Source organism: Sorex fumeus, unplaced genomic scaffold (genome assembly GCF_029834395.1).
Source record: "Sorex fumeus unplaced genomic scaffold, SorFum_2.1 ptg000129l, whole genome shotgun sequence".
Lineage (NCBI taxonomy): Eukaryota > Metazoa > Chordata > Mammalia > Eulipotyphla > Soricidae > Sorex > Sorex fumeus.
This window is the reverse complement of record NW_026606186.1, coordinates 7332048-7351913: the sequence shown is the minus strand read 5'-3', so window position 1 is coordinate 7351913 and position 19866 is coordinate 7332048. Positions and strand designations below refer to the sequence as shown.

General features: G+C 42.4%; 1 protein-coding gene across 3 annotated transcripts in view; it reads left to right on the top strand.

Moving 5' to 3' along the window:
• RABGAP1 (RAB GTPase activating protein 1) overlaps window positions 1-19866 on the top strand; it is a 168780-nt gene that overhangs the window by 14523 nt on the left and 134391 nt on the right. The window contains exon 2 of one of the 3 annotated variants that reach the window (XM_056138508.1): window positions 552-751. The exons of 1 other annotated variant lie outside the window; for it this stretch is intronic. In XM_056138508.1, the coding sequence (XP_055994483.1) occupies window positions 602-751 (150 nt within the window). In that variant the 5' untranslated portion in view covers window positions 552-601. The remainder of the gene's footprint in view (window positions 1-551; window positions 752-19866) is intronic. One more of the 3 variants, XM_056138509.1, reaches the window with a different exon arrangement.

Below are 19866 nucleotides of genomic sequence, written 5' to 3'. Positions count from 1 at the left end.
TTTCTTAGAAACGTACTGTTAGGGTCAGGGATGAAGCTCAGCTACAAAGCACATGCCTTGCATACATGAGACTTGATTCCCCAGCACTGTAAATATTAGAAAAGAAAATTATCTTTAAATTTAAAGAGTTTTTAAATTTAAATCCAAAAAGTATTAGGAGAACCTTAGTTATTGTCCTAAGGGCTTTCAATTTCATTTATGTGTACTGCTTTACAAATTAAAAGAGAGCAAACAAACATTTACCACTTCCTTATTTTTAGAGGTCAAGAATAGAGTTGCAGCATATGCCAAACAAACCACTGTAGGTAGGCAGAGTTATTCTCATGGGAATTTTTTATTTTTTTTAATCTGAAATCTTGATTCCAAATAGCATCAGATTCTCTTTTCTGAAATAAGTCTAAACTATAAGTAGTGAAATCCTTGGGAAAATATTTGGCAGTTTGGGTTTTTTTTTTTTTCAAGTTTACCAAATGTATTTTGTAAAAATTTGAACATAATTGACTTTCTGGCAGACATCCTATATGAGTATCTTTATGGTTTTTGTTTTTCAGGCATTTTTAAAATATTTAATCATTCATGAGTTGAGCTTCATTCTTGAGTCATGGATGACAAGGCTTCTGTTGGAAAAATCAGTGTCTCCTCAGATTCAGTATCTACTCTTAATAGTGAAGATTTTGTCTTGGTTTCCAGGCAAGGAGATGAAACACCATCTACAAATAATGGAAGTGACGACGAGAAAACAGGACTCAAGGTAAAACTCCATAGCCTTATCTATTTGCTTAGCTTTGCTAAGCTCATCCCAAAATTTGGCCTGATAGTAAGGTATATGGAGTGAAAGTAAGAACTTGAAAGTAATAACTGACCTTGTCAGAGTGCTAGAGTTTTTTAATACTTAGTGAGATTGGCAAATTTATATTTAATTTAGAATTTAAAAGTGACTAGTTTCTAAGTCTTTTAATACCCTTGTCAAAGCCAGGGGTTATAGTATAGAAATTGACATTTTAACATTGTTTTAACTTTTCCATTGCATTAAGGGTAGTTTTTCCCCCTTTGTCTTTTCTTTTTTTTTTCTTTTGGTTTATAAATTTGGGGGGTAAGGATCAAAGAACTTGACACTAACTGAAGAGAAACAATTTTTTTGGGGGGGCGGGGGCTCTTTGGGTGATGTTCAGAGTTACTCCTTGCTCTGCATTCAGGAATTACTCCTGGCAGTGCTCAGGGGACTATCTGGGATGCTGGAGATCAAACCTGGGTCAGACGCATGCAAGGCAACACCCTGCAGCTATACTACTGCTCCAGCCCAAGAGAAACATTTTTATAGTTCAAAGGTCTTTTGGAAAAAAAAAACACACCTGCCTTGCCATGAGTTCCTAGGGAAGGGGTTTCAGCTGCTCATTCAGGCTCCTGCCTGTGGTTCTCACTCAGTTACCTCTCTGGCTGGAGTGGCTGGCGCTGTTTGAACCCAGGTCCCTGTTTTTTTAATTAGATTTTTTTCTCATCAGTCTCCTTCACACGTTTCAGGAAGCTCCCTCAACTTTTAGAGTACTTGATATGCTCAGTACACCTTCTCTTGGCAAGAACCTTGCACTTCCTTGTTTGTGACAAACAGTTCCAAGCGCATGCTAGGTAACACCGTAGACTCTTCCAGCTTTGTCATAGCCACATTTGTGAGGCATTCCTTTTGAACAGTGCTGTCTTCTTGGAGTCTACAACATCATCTTTCTCAGAGATCCACATGTATCTACATGGAATACATGTGGATACATATACATGGAATAGCTCCATGTATTCTTTAAAAAAAAAAAAAAGTCTGCACCTTTGTAATGGTCTTTTTTGTTTGTTGGTTTGGTTTGGTTTGGTTTGGGGGTCACACTTGGCTGTGCTGAGGGCTTACTCCTGGCCCAGCACTAAGGGATCACATCTGGTAGGGCTTGAAATCATACGTGGTACCAGGGCTTGAGCTCAGGTCAGCACGTGCAAGGCCTGTGCGTTCTCTGCTGTGCTCTTTGGTCCTGTGATCGTCATTTCAGCAGTTAACTGGAAGATGGAGGTTCCAGATGAAAGGAACACAGGATTGTTTTTTGGACTTGGTATATGTAGCACAAAGGATGGTGACTGGTCAGCAGTGATACTTACAAATAAGTTTGTTTTAGAATTTATCAGACAAAATTTTAAGTAGCTTTTGGTTTCTGTCTATAACAGATGGCTACCATTACTACTACTGTTCCCATACTTCATTATTGTTCTGATCTTTATGAATGTATATAAAAATAGACTGTCGGGGCTGGAGAGATAGCACAGCGGGTAGGGCGTGCGCCTTGCACGCGGCCGACCCGGGTTCGATTCCCAGCATCCCATATGGTCCCCTGAGCACCACCAGGTGTAACTCCTGTGCATTGCCGGGTGTGACCCAAAAAGCAAAATTAATAAATAAAAAATAGACTGTCACTGTCCTCCCGTTGTTCATTGATTTGCTCGAGCAGGCCCAGTAATGTCTCCATTGTGAGACTTGTTACTGTGTTTGGCATATCAGATGCATCACGAATAGCTTGCCAGGCTTTGACATTTGGGCGAGATACTCTCAGTAGCTTGCTGGGCTCTCCGAGAGGGACGAGAGGGACGGAGGAATTGAACCTGGATTGGTTGGGTTGGCTGCATGCAAGGCAAACACCCTACTGCTGTACTTTAATGCTAAGATAATTTAAAATATAAATAGCTTTAAAATACTTTAATTCTTGTTTACATTTGTTAAGCTGTGCTAATGACCGGTCTAAATACCGAAGGTCCCTTGATGATTGGGACAGATAAAGCTCTTCTTAGAACTCTTAGGTCCAGTGAGATGTAGGCCTTAAGCAAATAAGAAAACAAATCAGGCATTGTAAAAAAAACTCAAAGCAGAATACAACAAGTTAAGAGTGAAGGACAGGTTTTACGTTTTTAAAATGTCTTGAAATGCTATTTGAGCAGAAACCTGAATGAAAGAAGAGTGCTGTAGAGAACCCCAGCGGAAGTTCTCTCTGCATGGAACAGGAAATAGAAGAGCCCTGAGGATTAGCAGCAGAAGGACAGGGTCCATTAGAACAGAGTGAATAGATAAACAAACATGCCAAAAGATGGGATTGGACCGTGGGCAGCTTTATAGAGCCTGGTAGGAGTTTGGACTTTCATTAGAAATATGGAAGGAGTTTCTAGAAAATTTTAGTTTGGGTTTTGGGGGAAACACATGAAGTGCTTAGAATACTGCTGGCTAGGTTTCGGGGGACCATGCAATGCTGGGGATTGAACCCAGTCACCAGCATCCAAAGTTTGCAAACTGTCCCTTTGAGCGCTCTCTGCACATCCCTTGACAGCGTATCTCCAGGAGACATTTAACTGTAGCTTGCTGGAAGAAACAGCCTAGGCTAGGGTTTGAATTTTTTTTTTCCTCCCCACAAATCTCAAACCCTCCCCCTAAAACTCTCTTTTTAAAGTAACCTAAATTTGCTTTATTTTATAGAGGAATTTGTGCTTGAATGTATTGGTAAGAACTATGTAGCGATGGATGGGGATGGGGCAAAAATACAGAAAAAAAGAAAGATAAAAAAAAAAAACCCAAAACCAACAAGCAGTTAACCACAGCAAGGAATTTTTAGTTCGCTTTTTTAGTTTTTGTTTTGGAGTCACACCCAGGGGTGCTCAGGGGCACTTCCTGTTTATGTGAGGAGTGACCCAGGGTGGGCTGCATTCAAGGCTGTGCCTTACCTTTTCAACTCTCCTTCCAGCTCCTCAAGTTTAATAACTAGGTGTGGTCAGAGAAAGACAGAGGGCCCTGCCAAAACTGCTTTGTTTCCCGTATGAGTGTGGGTAAATACAATATGGGCCCCAAGAGGAACATTAGGAATGTGGAGGGAATAGGGAAATAGAATCTACTAAGATCAGTGAGCTCGTCTCTAAATGAGCAGCCCGCAAAAATTTGTGAGCCCCGAGAGATAATTCAGTGGATTGGGTGCTAGCCTTGCATGCCGCTGACCCAGGTGAGTTCAATCCCTGGCACCCCATCTGTCCCCCACATACTACCAGGACTGATCCATAAGTGTAGAGGCAGGAGTCAGCCCTGAGCACAACCAGGTATGGCCCCAAAACAAAATATTACAAGCCCCAGAAAGGGGGAGACCCATTGCAAAGAACTGGTGGTACATACTCAGCATTTCTAAACTGAGTGCTAGATGGGTTCCTCTGGCACCCTGGGGCATTCTAGGGGGAATGACAGGTGGAAGTAGTGTAAATGCAGAGAGTTAGGGAGCCGGACCAGTAGGAGTGGGTAGCCACAGGAAGGAAACAAGTTTGGAAGGGGACTGCCGTTGGAAAAAGGTTAAAAAGCAGTGATATTATTTAAAGTATCTAGTTTTTGCCAAAATACTGTAAGCTTTGCAAAGAAAGTATAAATGCAGGCCATACTTAAGATGACAAGCATTGTATAGTGCTTATAAGATTGACATGTTGGGTTTCGGATTATTTATATGTTTAACTAAAGTTTGCTTAAAGGCATAAAGGAAATGATGATCATGTAAATCAAAAGGAGACTATCATTTAGGAAATGGGAATTACAAAAAATGCTAAAGTGGAAAAATCAGTAATTAAAATTTCACCAGAGTAGCTCAAAAGTAAATTTCAACTAGCAAACACAAAAAAATTAGTGGAAGTGGTGTAACCAAAATGACATGTTTTCAGCCATTCCGCTCTGAAAGAACATTGATTTAGACCAGTGTTTTAGAAGGTAAGTGGTACAGCACCCCATCCCTAGGGGCTGTTGCATGATCCTAGGGTTTTAGAAGTAGCTTCAGATATAATTGAGAGCGCTTTCTATTTGTTTCCTGAAAGGTGTATTTCCAGAGGGACTATAAGTAACTTTTTTCTGAAATGGAGGCAGTAGGACGAACAAATTTCGGAACCTCTGGCTTAGGGAAATAGTGATCGAGAATATCTCACATAGGGGAAGAAATTTCAACCCAATAACAATAATAATAATCTTCTTTAAGACATAATAAAATGATCTAAAACAGACTTTTTTTTTTCTTTTTGGGTCACAACCAGCAATGCTCAGGTGTTATTCCTGGCTTTGCACTCAAGAATTACTGCTGGTGGTGCTTGAGGAACCATAGGGGATGCCGGGGAGTGAACTGGGATTGAATACATGCAAGGCAAATGCCCTACCCACCATACTATTGCTCCACCCCCCAAAGACAATTTTTAAGGCAGCAAAAGAAAAAAATCTCATACTGCTAAAGAACAGCCCTCATGTGATTATTAGCAGATTTCTCAGCAGGCCAGGAGACAGTGAGAAGAGATATTTAAAGTACTAATAGGGTTGTGAACATTTCTCGGTGGTAATAAGCCTTGTTTGAGGCCATGGGTTTGATCCCAGGTACCACAAAACAAAAATTAAAATTTTTTTAGTGTTGAAGAATAGTATTTAAGCACATCTTGTGTGCCACTGACCTCAAGTTCTGCTCCAGGTACCACATGGTTCCTGGAACACTACTCAGAGTAACCCTAGAGCATCTCTGGGTGTGACCCAAATTGCTTGTCCCTCCCCCACATTTTCCTCACCCCCCCACCCCCCACCCACTACACACACACACACACACACACACACACACACAGAAATTTAAAAACAACAACTTTTTTTCTTTTTTGCTTTTTGGGTCACACCTGGCGATGCACAGGGGTTACTCCTGGCTCTGCATTCAGGAATTACTCCTGGCGGTGCTCAGGGGACCATATGGGATGCTGGGAATCAAACCCAGGTCGGCCGCGTGCAAGGCAAACACCCTATCCGCTGTACTCCAGACATAATGATTGGACAGTTCAAGTGACTTAATACAGCTCCTAGACCATTACATAATTGTGTGTACAGGAGTGCTCGCTTTCCATATTCGTATGTAATCCCCCTTTCCCTGTGTCTCCTCATGTATCTCTAACTGGAAGCAAAACCCACGTACCAGTGAAATAATTCAGCTAGGGTTCATGTCTTTGGACTGTTCATTACTGTAGTGTGCAGATAGGCCTTTATTTTCCAAACCTGTCTTGCTAACAATTTTGACTGCAGAGTTGTGTCATTGAAGCTCACTTTCAGTCAGCTAGCAGGCATATCACTAGACATTTTTTCTGAGTTGATGGAGTACAGTTTGGATGAACTGATTAAGCATTATCTACACGCTTTATCAGAGACACTAGCTATGGAACAGGATGTACTTACAACAATCATGGAGGAATTTTTGGTAAAGACTTTGGAGTTTACAGGTGATAAAGAATTTAATTGGTGATGAGAAGGAGTTCCCGATTTCAGAAAGCCTTGAAGAAAGACTACAGAGAGTGACATAGTAGCCTTTTGAACCTGGTGATGAACCAGCTATTTAACGGATAAATTTGTTTATATGTGTATTGTGAAATGTGTAAGGATGCAAGAATGTATAAACTGATGACAGTAATCTGTAGTTTAATCACAAAGGTACAGAGGGATGCAGTGTTATGTTTTGGAATTAGTCCAGTGTGACTTTGCCCAAACAGCCTTACTGAAACCATAGAATGAAGTGCCTATCTTTTTTTGAGAGTCTAATGCAGTTGTCTGTTATATTTATGCATGAAGAACATAGTTGGGGTTTTTTTTTTTTTGGCTTTAAAAACAACTGTAGGGGGCTGGAGCGATAGCACAGTGGGTAGGGCATATGCTTTGCATGTGGCCGACCGGGTTTGATTCCCAGCATCCCGTGTGGTCCCCCAAGCACCGCCAGGAATAATTCCTGAGTTCATGAGCCAGGAGTAACCCCAGTGCAACGCCAGGTGTGGACCAAAAAGGGGGTGGGGGAAACTAACTGTAAAATGAGATTGTTCTTACTCTGTTAGTCAAAACAAAAACCAAGTATGTGTCTCTGTGTGTGTGTGATTGGGGGCCAGCAGGTAGGAGGTTTTATGCACAATTCAGTTGTCAGTGTAAAGTGCATTGTTACAGGACTGGGGTTGCAGTACCACATGGTTCCCTGAGCACTACCGGGAACAGCATTCAACCACCCTCTTGTTTGGTACCAAAAACCCAACCCCTCCAGACCCCCCCAAAATATATATACATAGTTACATTTATAACATGTTTCATAGTCAGGAGAAAACACAGAAGCCTAAAGTAGATACATAAAAAAAATGAAAAAGAAATCAAAGCTTACCACTGTGGCAAATCATTGGCTCACAAGGGAGACTAGCAAAAAGGAAGAGAGAACAAGGGAAGTACAAAATAGTAGAAAATTACGTGACACAATTTAGGTCATTATCAATAATTACTTTAGTTGCAAATGGATTAAATTGGTTAATCATGATATGGGGAGACTGGTTATAAAAAAATAGGACTCTAGGGGTTGGAGCTATAGTACAGTAGGGAGAGTGTCTTGCACACAGCTGACCTGGGTTCAATTCCCAGCTCCCCATACTGTCCCTTGAGCACCACCAGAAGTGATCCCTGAATGTAGAGCCAGCCCTTGGCACTGCCAGCTATGTCCCCAAAATTGAAAAACAAAACCAAAAAACCAACAGGACTCTCTAAGAAACTCATTTTAGCTTTAAGGATAAACAGATTTGATATAAATAGTCAGAAAAGTTATTTCATTCAATTGGATTCTTAAGAGCAGGCATAACTAAATTTAAATGATACAAAACATCATTATTATGTCTTAATAAATATGTTAGTCTACAGAGAATATGTAGATATTGAATATTGGATGCATGTTGTAGCACTAACTATATTAAAACTAGCAGATCTAAAGGGAGAAACAGACTTCATTAATAGTAAGGGGCTACTTGCTGCTGTTTTTCTCAAAGGATACATTGCTAAGAAAATCACTTAGCAGATACTGAATTTGAGCTACTTTGGTGGAGTTTTGATTTGGTTTTGAGCCATACCCAGTGATACAGGGGGAAACTCTTCCAGCAGTGCTTGGGTTGTTGTGTGGTACCAGGCATTGAGACAGAGCTCTTGCATGCTAAGTATATGCTCCAGCCCTTTGAGCTATCTTGCCAGCCCTGAATTTGGACTATACTTTGGACAAAATGAATTTAACAGACATATCCAGAGTATACCAATCAGCAGCAACAGAACACTCATCCTCAAGCATGCATGGAACATTCCTTAGGGTGGGTTATATGTTAGGTGTAAATTATTAAGAAACATCAGAGTTTCTATTTGACTCTTAAATAACTCTAGGAAACAACAAAATAACTCTTAAGAAATATAAGACTTAAATCATAGCAAAAACTATCCTTGCCAGAGTAGTATTATGTCGAGAAGGAGGGCTGGAGCGATAGCACAGCGGGTAGGGTGTTAGCCTTGCACTCAGCAAACATGGCCGACCCGAGTTCGATTCCTCCACCCCTCTCGTAGAGCCCGGCAAGCTACTGAGAGTATCTCGCCCGCACGGCAGAGCCTGGCAAGCTCCCTGTGACATATTTTATATGCCAAACACAGTAACAAGTCTCACAATGTTACTGGGCCCGCTCAAGCAAATCGATGAACAATGGGGTGACCGTGATCGAGAAGGAATAACAAAATGAACATTGAAGGTTCACGAATATGTGAAAATTTAACATAACCAAAAAAGAATTGACCTAAGGGGGACTTCAGATACCTTGGAACAGAAATAGAAAAGTGTATTATATATCCTGCAACTTCTATATGACATCTGAAAAATGTCAGACACATTTTAAGAGTATGAAAATGGTGGTTGCTAGGGACTGGATATTACTGGGTGGGAGGAAGTGTGGGGATTTGGATGTTTGTGTGCGATGATGCCGGAGAAGATGAACTTCTGTGTAAGCAGGTCATCATTTCAGAGATCTAAACAGCATCTCTTCAGATAATTCACAATTCTATCTTCTGAAACTTAGTGCAGTTCCTAAGAAAATTGTTTATATATATTCTCATTGCAGACAAAAATATTTCAATTGCAGGGATGTGTGTTTTAGCAACTTTACTGTGGTGGTCATATTTGCAATACGTGTGACATTGGTGGAGGTAAGTTGTCACTGGGAAGAAGGTGCTGAAAGGAGGTGAAGAGATACCCTTGCAGTAACAGTATTGTAACCGCAGTGCCTAAAGGAAAAAGAAGAACGTACCTAACTTAGAGGCAGGCAGAGGCCGGGAGGGAAACTGGAGACGCTGGCGGAGGGAAGTGGACACTGGTGGAAGGAAGGATGGGTGTTGATGAAACTCAAACGTGAACAACTTTGTAACTCACAGTGATTCAATAGATTTTACAAGCCAGTGGCATTTTTCAAGGAAGTCAAACAGCTCTAAAATTTGTTTCGATTTTAAGTTTCCTGTAAAATTTAATAGAATTTCAGTACATCAATGCAGAGTATCAGTTCATTGGATTTTTAAATGGTAACTGATTAAGCAGTTAAATTATTAAAGTAGTTAACCCAAGAAACCATCATCGCGGGAAAATAGAAAATGGTGCTTGGTCTGCTTCTGGATGGGGGTAATGGGCAGCTGCCCTACCCTCTGTACTGTTGCTCCAGCCCCTCAGTTTGCATTTTGAAACTTCGTTTTCTCAGACACTAATAGATTTTTTACTAGTTTTTATTTCTTGTTATTGACAGGATGATTTACAATATTGTCCGTAATAGAGTTGCTTCATGCATACGGTGTCATAATACCAGCCCCACCACCAGTCTGCCCTTTCCTCCTCCATTTTCCCCAAGTTCCCTCCCACTCCCCATCCACCCTGTCCCCCCAGGCAGGCATGTAACAGATTTATTTCATTTTTTTAGCAAGACTTAATTCTTTAACAAATCTTAGAGGATTGGCAAATAGGATTTTCAGAAAATGAATCAATAAAAGTCAGATTTGTGTTGAATGATTGCTATTTTTTATTTGCTTTTGTACCATACCCAGAGATGCTCAGAGGTTACTCCTGGCTATTTCCTCAGGAACTATTCTGTCGGTGCTCAAGGGACCGTATAGAATGTACCATGTACAAGGCTAGCGCCCTTCCTGTTATACCATCTCTCTGGACCCCTGACTGCTATATTTTATCATTTAATACAATTCAAATTATTTAATACAATATAATGCCTGTTTTTGTTTACATAAATAAGTTTTCAACCGTGGCATCTAAACCTTATTGCATTGAATTTTATTTTTGAAGTTGGATCTTAGTGGGGTAATTTTGTCTTCCCTGTCATAAAACTTTTTTTAAAAATTCTATAAGTTGCACTGGTTTTAGCAAGTACATTCAAAAAAGGTCTGTTACTCTTCCAGCCTTCAAGTCCCAGTTGAGTCTTTTGCTAAATAATCAGTTGACAGTTACTAACCATAGGCACTGAGAGTAAGTATTGTCCACTTTTGGAAATAAACTGCCCCAGAAAACCTAAAATTGTCCCAATACAAAATTCAAGCTGAGTGAAAAGTAACAAATCACTATTTGAATTCTGTAACTGTATTTTCAGAAAGTTAAAGGAAATAAGAAACAGAAGCAAAGAAGAAATTGAAAGCTAGAACTTAATTGACATTGTGGCTACACCAGGGAATTCACACTGGGGGGAACTCTCATTTACCAGTACTTGGGATTTTTGTTTATTTACTTATTTTTATTGAATCACCTTGAGAGACACAGTTGCAGAGCTGTTTGTGATCGGGCTTCAGTCATAGAATGTTCCAATACTCATCATTCCAACACACATTCCCCACCAACATTGTCCCTAGTCATCCCCCACCCCCAGCCTGCTTCTCTGTCTCTCCCTCCCCCTCTCTCCCTCTACTTTCCTCCTCCTTCACCCCCTCCCTCCCTTCCCCCTTTTGAGCATTATGGTTTGCATTAAGGATACTGAGAAGTTATGATGCTTGTTCCTTTACCCACTTCCAACACGCAGTTCTTACCAGAGTGATCATTTCCAACTATCATTGTCATAGTTATCCCTTCTTTGTCCCAACTGCCTCTCTCCCAGCACTTGAAGCAGGCTTGCAATGATGGACCAGTCCTCCTGGCCCTTGTTTATACTGTTTTTGGGTATTAGTCCTATTTTATTATTATTCTGATATCCCACAAATGTGTGCAATCATCCATGTCTGTCCCTCTTCTTCTGACTATTTCACTCAGCATTATACTCTCCATGTCCATTCATTTATAAGCAGATTTCATGATTTCACTTCTCCTAACAACTGCGTAGTATTCTGTTGTGTTAAACCAGTTATCTGCTCAAGCCCTAGGGTTTCCAGATTCTGACTTTTTTGAGGAGTGCTGCAATAAACATAGAATTCCAGATGGCATTTCTAATTTGTGATTTTGGCTCCCTGTGTATATTCCAGAAGTGATATTGCTGGGTCTCATGGAAGCTCAGTTTATAACTTTTTGAGGAATGCCCATATTGTTTTCCAAAACGGCCCAAAAGTCCATGACTTTCCTCTATACTAATAAAGAATGAGAAGAGAGAGATATTAGAAAAACAATCCTGTTCACAATCATGCCTCAGAAAATCAAGTATCGCAAAATCAGTTTTAAGAAGTGAAAAACCAGGGACCGAAGAGATAGCACAGCGGGTAAGGCGTTTGCCTTGAATGAGGCCAACCCGGGTTCAATTCCCAGCATCCCATATGGTCCCCTGAGCACCGCCAGGAGTAACTCCTGAGTGCAGAGCCAGGAGTAAACCCTGTGCATCGCCAGGTGTGACCCAAAAAGCAAAAAAAAAGAAGTGAAGAACCTATACAAATAAAAACTACAAAAGACTACTTCAATAAATAAAAGAGGACATGAAAAATGGAAATATCCCCTGCTCACGGATTGGGAGGATTATCATTGTCAGAATGGAAATATTCCCCAAAGTGTTATGCAGATTCAGTATAGTCCCAAGGATACCCATGACATTTTTCTAAGAAACAGATCAAACACTCCTGAAATTCGTATGGAATAGTAAACCCCCATAAATAAATCAATCTTTGAGAAAAAGAAGATGGGAGGCATCACCTTCCTCAACTTCAAACTGTACTACAAAACGGAAATAATTATAACACTATGGTATTGGAATAAGGGCAGACCTCTCCCCCCCTCCCCCGATCAATGGAACAGAGTTGAATATCCTTATACCAACCTTCAAATAAATGATCACCTAATCTTTAATAAAGGAGCAAGCAATATGAAACGGAGCAAGGAAAGCCTCTTCGACAAGTGATGCTGGGAAAACTGGACAGCTGCTGCTGGACATCTCTCCAGACCCCAAACTGAGCCAGTTATACTAGGACACCTCACATGAAGTGGGTGTGCCCTTTCCACCCGTTCCAGATGACAACCCAGTGGTCAGGAGCAAAACCCAGGTATGCAGGTTCAGGAACTAAGACTCCAGGCCACATGGCAGCAGCAGAGACTGGCCAGCCCTTCCTGTCTCACCACCCACTTGGGGTCCTGACTGTCACACCCAGGATCTGCCTCCAGGTACCATCTCAGCACATCAACAGCCTTGATCCTGAGACTCCCAAATGAATCTTAAAATGGATTAGTTCCTTACAGAGCTGTCTCTGAACCCCAACCATTTACAATTTTAGAAATCCAGAAACCCGTGGATGCAAAAGCATCCATACAACCTCTCATATTGATAATAAGCAATAGAAAATCAGTGATCTAGCATCTTCCCTTGGCAGACAGGCTTGAATGGTGCTGGGAAAATTTGAAATATTGGATGTAATCAATGTGGACAACCTTATGAAAATAAAATTATTAAAAAAAAACTAGACAGCTGCATGCAAAAAAAAAAGTGAGCTCAGACCTCTTTTTAATGCCATGCATAAAAGTAGTATCAAAATGGGTTAAAGACCTCAGTGTCAGATCTAAATCCATAAGATACATAGAGGAAAATATGGACAGAACCCTCCATGACATTGAAGCTAAAGGCATCAGCAAAGATGAAACACCATGACCAAACAAGTGGAAGCAAAGATAAATGAATGGGACTACATTAAATTAAAAAGCTTCTATACCTCAAAATAAATTGGGACCAAGATACAAAGATTGCCCACGGATTGGGAAAATTTACCCAATACCCATAAGTTAAGGGGTTGATACCCAAGCTGTATAATGCACTGGTAGAACTTTACAAGAAAAAAGCAGCCAACCCCATCAAAAAATGGGGAGAAGAAATTAATAGAAAAATCTCAAAGAAGTACAAATGACTAAAGACACGTGCAAAAATATGCTCTACATCGCTAATCATCAGGGAGATGCAAATCAAAACAACAATGAGATAACATCTCACACCTCGAATTGGCACACATCTGAAAGACCAAGAACAGCCAGTGCTGGTGTGGATTCGGGGAGAAAGTACTTGGATTTTAATAGCTAAATTTGGTAAGAGAACACTTTGTAACAGAAAAGGGTGTTGGAATCGATATTTCAACTGCACCCTCGGTCTTTATATCCGAACAGAAGGATAGACTAAGGAAAAAAAAGTTTTTCCTTCTAAGTATAGATAGAAAATAAACATAGTTTAGATGATCCCCTTTCAACTTGAGCTTCTTCAGGTTTATGGTAGTTTGAGAGCAGGTGTGAAACCTCAAAAGCTGAGTCTTGGAAATTACATGGTGCCATTTTCACATTCTCTTCATCAAAGCACAGGCTGATCCAGATTAATACATTTAGGGAAGTGAACTCTGCGTCTTGACTGAGGCCTTGTAGAGGGTTTCATGGACTCTCTTTTGCTGTTGGCTTGGGTTTGGGGGTCTCCTTACCCCACCAGTGCTCACAGACTACTCCCAACTCTGTACTGTGGGTGAGGAGGTCTCTTCCAGTGGTGCTCAGGGTACCATGCAGGTCCAGGAGTCAAGCCAGCATTGTCCAACTGCGAGGCATGCGCCTTAACTTCTGAACTTCCTCACCCATTTATGTAATTTCTAACATAAATATAGGTATATAAATGCTAACAAAGTTTAAGAGGGTGCATAGGACAGAGGGAACGGAAACCTATTTCCAGAAGGGAAGGCTTCTTAGACAAGGTAATAATTTGGTTAAACCCTTAAATAGCTTATGTGATGGTATAGTTACAAAAATTACAGATATTTTTCTTCTAAAATGCCCTTCCTGGGGCTAGGGGTGTAGCTTGGTGGTAGCGCAGGTGTAAGAGCTTTCTGTGAATTCAAAAAAATGGACTAAGTATTAGGACTCTATGTGTGAGGAATCTTACACTTTTCGCTTTTAGGTGGGGGGACTGGGTTGGGGTGCACAGAGGTTCTGTCTGGCACAGTGGATTCTCATGGGCCTCAGAACATTGCTGTTGGGTTTAGGGGGGTTTATTTATTTATTTTTGGTTGGGGGGCCACACCCTGATTGCTTAGAGCTTACTGCTGCTCAGGGGTCACTTTTGCCCACACCTAAGGAACCATATGTGGTGCCAGAAATTGAAGCTGGGTCATCTGTGTGCAAGGCGAGCTCCCTCTCCAGCCTGGAGTCACTTCTGGCAGTGTGACTGAATACTGAGACCGGGGGCTTAAGCATGGACCACATTGCCTAAACATTCTTTTTTGCACTTTTTTCTGTTGTTTTGAATCCACTCTTAGTGTGCTCAGGGGACCAGATGGGGTGCCGGGGACTGAACCCAGGTCATCCGCATGCAAGGCAAGCACCCTACCTGCTGTACTAGCTTTTTGGCCCTGCCCCCTCAGGATTTTTTTTTAATGTTGGGGAGGGTCACATCCATTAATTCTCAGGGTACTCTTAAGCCCATCTTGCAGGGAAGGGTACTGGGGCTCGAACCCCTGCCTCCCATATGCAAAACATGTGCTCCATCCCATTAAGCTATCTCTAGCCTCCCCAGCATTAATAGTTTTCTTATTGGAAAATGCTACTCAGATCACAACGGGTAGGGCGTTTGCCTTAGCACACAGCCAACTTGGCCGACCCGAGTTCGATTCCTCTGCCCCTCTTGGAGAGCCAGGCAAGCTACCGAGAGCATCGAGCCCGCAAGGCAAATCCTGGCAAGCTACCTGTGACTTATTCGATATGCCAAACACAGTAACAATAAGGTCTCACAAGGGAAACGTTACTGGGCCCACTCGAGAAAATCGATGAACAATGGAACGACAGTGATAGTGACTTCTGTTTGTTTCTACGGTGACCTGTTTGCACCTATTTGGTTTCACTGCGCGTGCGCGTGTGTGTGTGTGTGTGTGTGTGTGTGTGTGTGTGTGTGTGTGTGTGTGAAGAATTAAACCCAGACATCCTTTCTTTAGGCAAGTCCTGTTACCTATTAGCCACATCCCTGCACCCCCTCCCCCCTTTATTTTTTCAAATCCTGGCCTTCCAGACACACAAAACGATCTCTCATATGTGTGCTATAAAGAGGCATAATAGTGAGATAACAAATCCCCATGGGCAACAGAAATGTGAGAACAGTCTTCAGAAGGAAGCTTGCCACTTGGGGAGTGGGAGGATAGGTCAGGAAGGGAGGAAGAGGGAGGGGCTAAAAGGTGGTAAAATGTTAGGTATGAAATCTGATTGGCAACAGTACTGCAAAGGCCACTTCCCAGAGTTCTTTTAAGAAGTTGCTGTCACCAGAGGGAGCTACAGTACAGTGGGAAGGGCGTTTGCCTTGTAAGTGGCTGACCCAGGTTCAGTCCCTGGCATCTCATATGGTCCCCCAAGCACCACCAGGACTAATTCCTGAATGCAAAACCTGATCATCACTTGGTGTGACACAGAAAGCAAAAATAAGTAAATAAATTCTAAAAAAAGAGAAGTGCCTGTCACATTGGCGGGTGGGTGGTCGGGAAATGGGTGTTAGTGGAGGGAAGTGGACACTGGTAGAGACTGGTATTGAAACACCGTGTTCCTGATATCCAGTCACTAATAACTGCAACTGCCTAATTCACTGTGAGATAGTAAATTTTTTTTAAAGTGCCCTCATTCCATTTTCTCTGTTGTTGATGATGTTGCCATGATGGGCATTGGATTATTTATTTATTTATTTAAAGTTGTTCATGATTGGGCCAGAACAATAGTACAGGGAGGAGGGTGTTTGCCTTGCTCGCGGCTGACCTGGGTTCGATCCCCAGCATCCCATGTGGTCTCCCAACCACTGCCAGGAGTAATTCCTATGTGCAGAGCGAGAAGGAACCCCTGAGCATCACTGGGTGTCACCCAAAAAAGAAAAAAAGGTTGTTCATGTTGGAATATATTCAGTATTCCAAGACCAACCCCACCACCATTACACCTTCCCAACATTTGGTTGTTTTCTGGTGGTGACACTCACATACCCAGCTGAGGGGCTCGCCAATGGTTGTGCTCCTTAGTTAGGGTGGTTGCATTCTGGCATGCTCTCTGGAGGGTCGTTCGGTCCACTTGCAGTGCTGGCGTGTCTAAGCTGGGAGATGGCGCTCCTGGCCATGCTGTTGTACACAGCTGCCGGCCACAGTCATGGCAGTAACGAGGGATTAGGGACAGGAGGCATTGTGTCAGGGCAGCCCGGGGGATCCAGCTCTTAGCCTTGCTCTTTTTTTTTTTCCTTTTTGGGTCACACCTGACCATGCACAGGGGTTACTCCTGGTTCTGCACTCAGGAATTACTCCTGGCAGTGCTCAGGGAACCATATGGGATGCTGGGGATCGAACCCGGGTCGGTCGCGTGCAAGGCAAATGTCCTACCCGCTGTGCTATCACTCGAGCCCCCAGCCTCACTCTTGAGTGCTGCACCTCTCACGGCTCTTACGTGTTTATTATTTATTATTATTATTATTATTAATTTAACTTTGGGCCCACACCTAGTGGTGCTCAGGCATTACTCCTGGCTCTGCACTCAGGAGTTACTCCTGGCGGTGCTTGGGGTACCTTAGGGGATGCTGGGGATAGAACCTGGATTTGCCATGTGCAAAGCAAATGCCCTACCCATTGTACTATCGCTCCAGCCCCACATACTTATTTTTATGTGGTCTTGTGTTTACTCTGAAATTGAGCAGACTCAGTGTGAATTATTTTTGTTTATATTTTAACTGTATAATGAAACAAGTAGTTGGAACTCTATGTTGTCAGGTTTGTGACATGAGTCTTCTGATTACCTCTAGATTCTCTAACTCAAACTGATTTCCTAAGCATGTTTTCTTGACTATGTAAAAAATGCCTTTTTAGGCAAAGGGGCTCTTAACACCTAAAGTATTTTTTTGTGTATGACCAGCAAATCAAGTGGGACCTAGTTGGTATTGTTGCAGTGAAGGAAACAGGGGCTCTAAACGTAGAATTAGAAAATTAAGATCAGGAAATGACTCTGGATATTGCTTTTGGAACATTTTGTTCTTTGGTTCCATAAATGCAGTTTTGCCCTCAAGGAAATAGACTTGTAGCCAATTCTGCCATGCAAGTTAGGACCTTTATTTGATATATTTAGAAAGGGCAGATGTTATTCCAGTAATGCTTCTATTGTATATTAATAGTGTGTGCTGAGTTTTCATGCTACATTTATTTAATTAATTAATTTTTTTTTTTTTTTTTTTTGCCTTTTGGGTCACACCCATCAATGCTCAAGGGTTACTTCTGGCTCGGCAGTATAGAATTATTTCTGGAAGTGTTCAGGGGACTATATGGGATGCTGAGGGTACTCAGGCCCCAAACAATTTTTAAAACAAGCTATTGTTTGGTTTTTGAACCTCATTTCAAGTAGATATATTATAGCTTATGTAGAAATACATGAGAGGGTCAGAGAGATGCACAGTTGGGGGAGACTTCACCACACCACCACCAAAAAAGAAGTAATCGCAGAACCAAAGAGATAGTGTAGCTGGCTGAGTGCTTACCTACCTACATACAGCTGATAAAACGCAATCCCCAGCACCCCACCTGCTTCCCCAGGGGTTGCCAGGAATGAGTGACACCTCAGCGCAGAACCAGGCATGAGTCCAGAGTACATCCAAGTGTGGCCCAAAAACAAAAAAGTCATGGTAGATGGATGCTTACAAATTGGCAGGAATAATGATGTGAAGAAGAAAGTAATTCCTGTAAAAATCACGGTGATTTCTGAAATATAAACAAGTGTCCATCAATCAGAATAGTACTGACCTTATGGCCATTCTCTGATGCTCACTTGCTCATAACCGACAGTGTTACTGTCCGGGAATGTCCCAAGCCCAGATCAGTTTATGGTGGGTCTTGGGCAGAACTTGGTACCATCGGCTACCTCATACAACCCCAAGAAGGAGCTGGTCCCTAGTCCGTGATGTGGGGCATGCTCCAGAGCGTTTTGTCAGAAGTCAGCTCTTAGCCCCAGGTTTTTGCTACCACCTTGCTTTCTCAGAAAAATTATGAATAAATCCTTTACTTAAGCATGTGGTCTCTGTCCTCACAAACATTTACCTGTGTTTATAGAGGCGTCTTCGTTACTTTGCACTTCGTGTTTTCCCCCCTCCCAGTTCAGATTTCAGATCACAGACCACAGATCATCCTGTTATTCGTCGATTGCCTCGAGCAGGCCCCAGTAACGTCTCCTTCATCCTAGCCCTGAGATTATATTCAAGGCTCTTTAGGAGAATGAGACCCATCATTGTTACTGGTATTTGGCATATTGGGTACGACACAGGGAGTTTGCCAGACTCTGCCGTGTGGGCAGGTTACATTCAGGAGCCTGCCAGTTTGTCAAAGTAGGAATGAGATGTCATAATAAAATGTTGCGCGGCTGCATTTGTGGCCGCGCGGTTCCAGGATCTGGTTTTTATAGTCTCTGAGTCTTGGCCGCTGATGGGATTACACGGCGCCAGGGGGCCAGTTGGTGGGTGTGACCCCCGCCTACTGGAATTTGGAGGATCTGGGTGGAGGATGCTCGACTCCAATCCGAGTAGGCTTGGAGATCTCGGCCCCAGAACCCACGTGGCTTTGTCCCTCTGCCGGTACCTTCAGGTGTGTGGAGAGTGATCTCAGCATGGTGGTGTCTGGTCCTGGCACCAGTTCAGATTTGTTTCCCAAAAATCTCCCCAGTCCTCTTCCTGGATACTCCATGAAGATGAAACAGTTCTACTTGACTCTAGGAGATATTTATATCTCCTTTTTCTGATTCTTATTTGTGGTTAAATAAAGTTTTTGTTGGATTCAGATTTTAAGTTTGTGTTTTGCACTATGCTGTACCATCCTGACCAGTTCTCTTTTTTAAAAAATTTTTTTATTTTATAAAGTAGTTCACAATATTTGATTACATTTAATATTCAAACACCAGTCCCACCACCTCTATACCTTCCCTCTACCATAGTTTGGGTGTTTCCATCCTGAACCCCAAGCCCTGCCCCAGACCAGAACCAAAATAATATAATATTTCCCTCTAAGGTTGGTTGCCTCTCCTTTGAATCCCATCAGATTGGTGTGGTACTCTTAGATTATGGGTAGGTTGTGTCCTATGAAGTGTTGCATGGCTGCAAATGCGGCCGTATGGCCCAGAAAAGGGTTCGTGCGTGGGTGAGACACAGCCTAAGCATGTGGAGACCAGCCATGAGCATGGCAGTCGTTGAGTCTGGAGTTTTTCGGCTGTCAGGGCTGGGTCCCTTGGGGCGGGGAAGGGTCTCACCCGCCCCACTCTGAGGTGCCCCAAGTGACACAGGCTGGGGCAGGGTCCAGCGGCACCTGACCAGTGCTATTAATTTAAAACAGAGAGCTTCTCAGACTTGGCCTACCACCCCTTTTCAGGGGAAAAAAAAATAAACAAAAAAGAAAAGAAAATCACTCAGCACCCCTTGGAAATCTACCATCTTTAAGCAAACAGACCGAATTCCCTCACCCCGCCGATTGCACCCAAGGCTACTGCTGTTATCCTGACTCATTCCAGTGTCCCTCCCGGGATTGGGGGGCAGTATCCCCCGAGTTTAGGAAACAGTAGTTTCAGTGTTAAG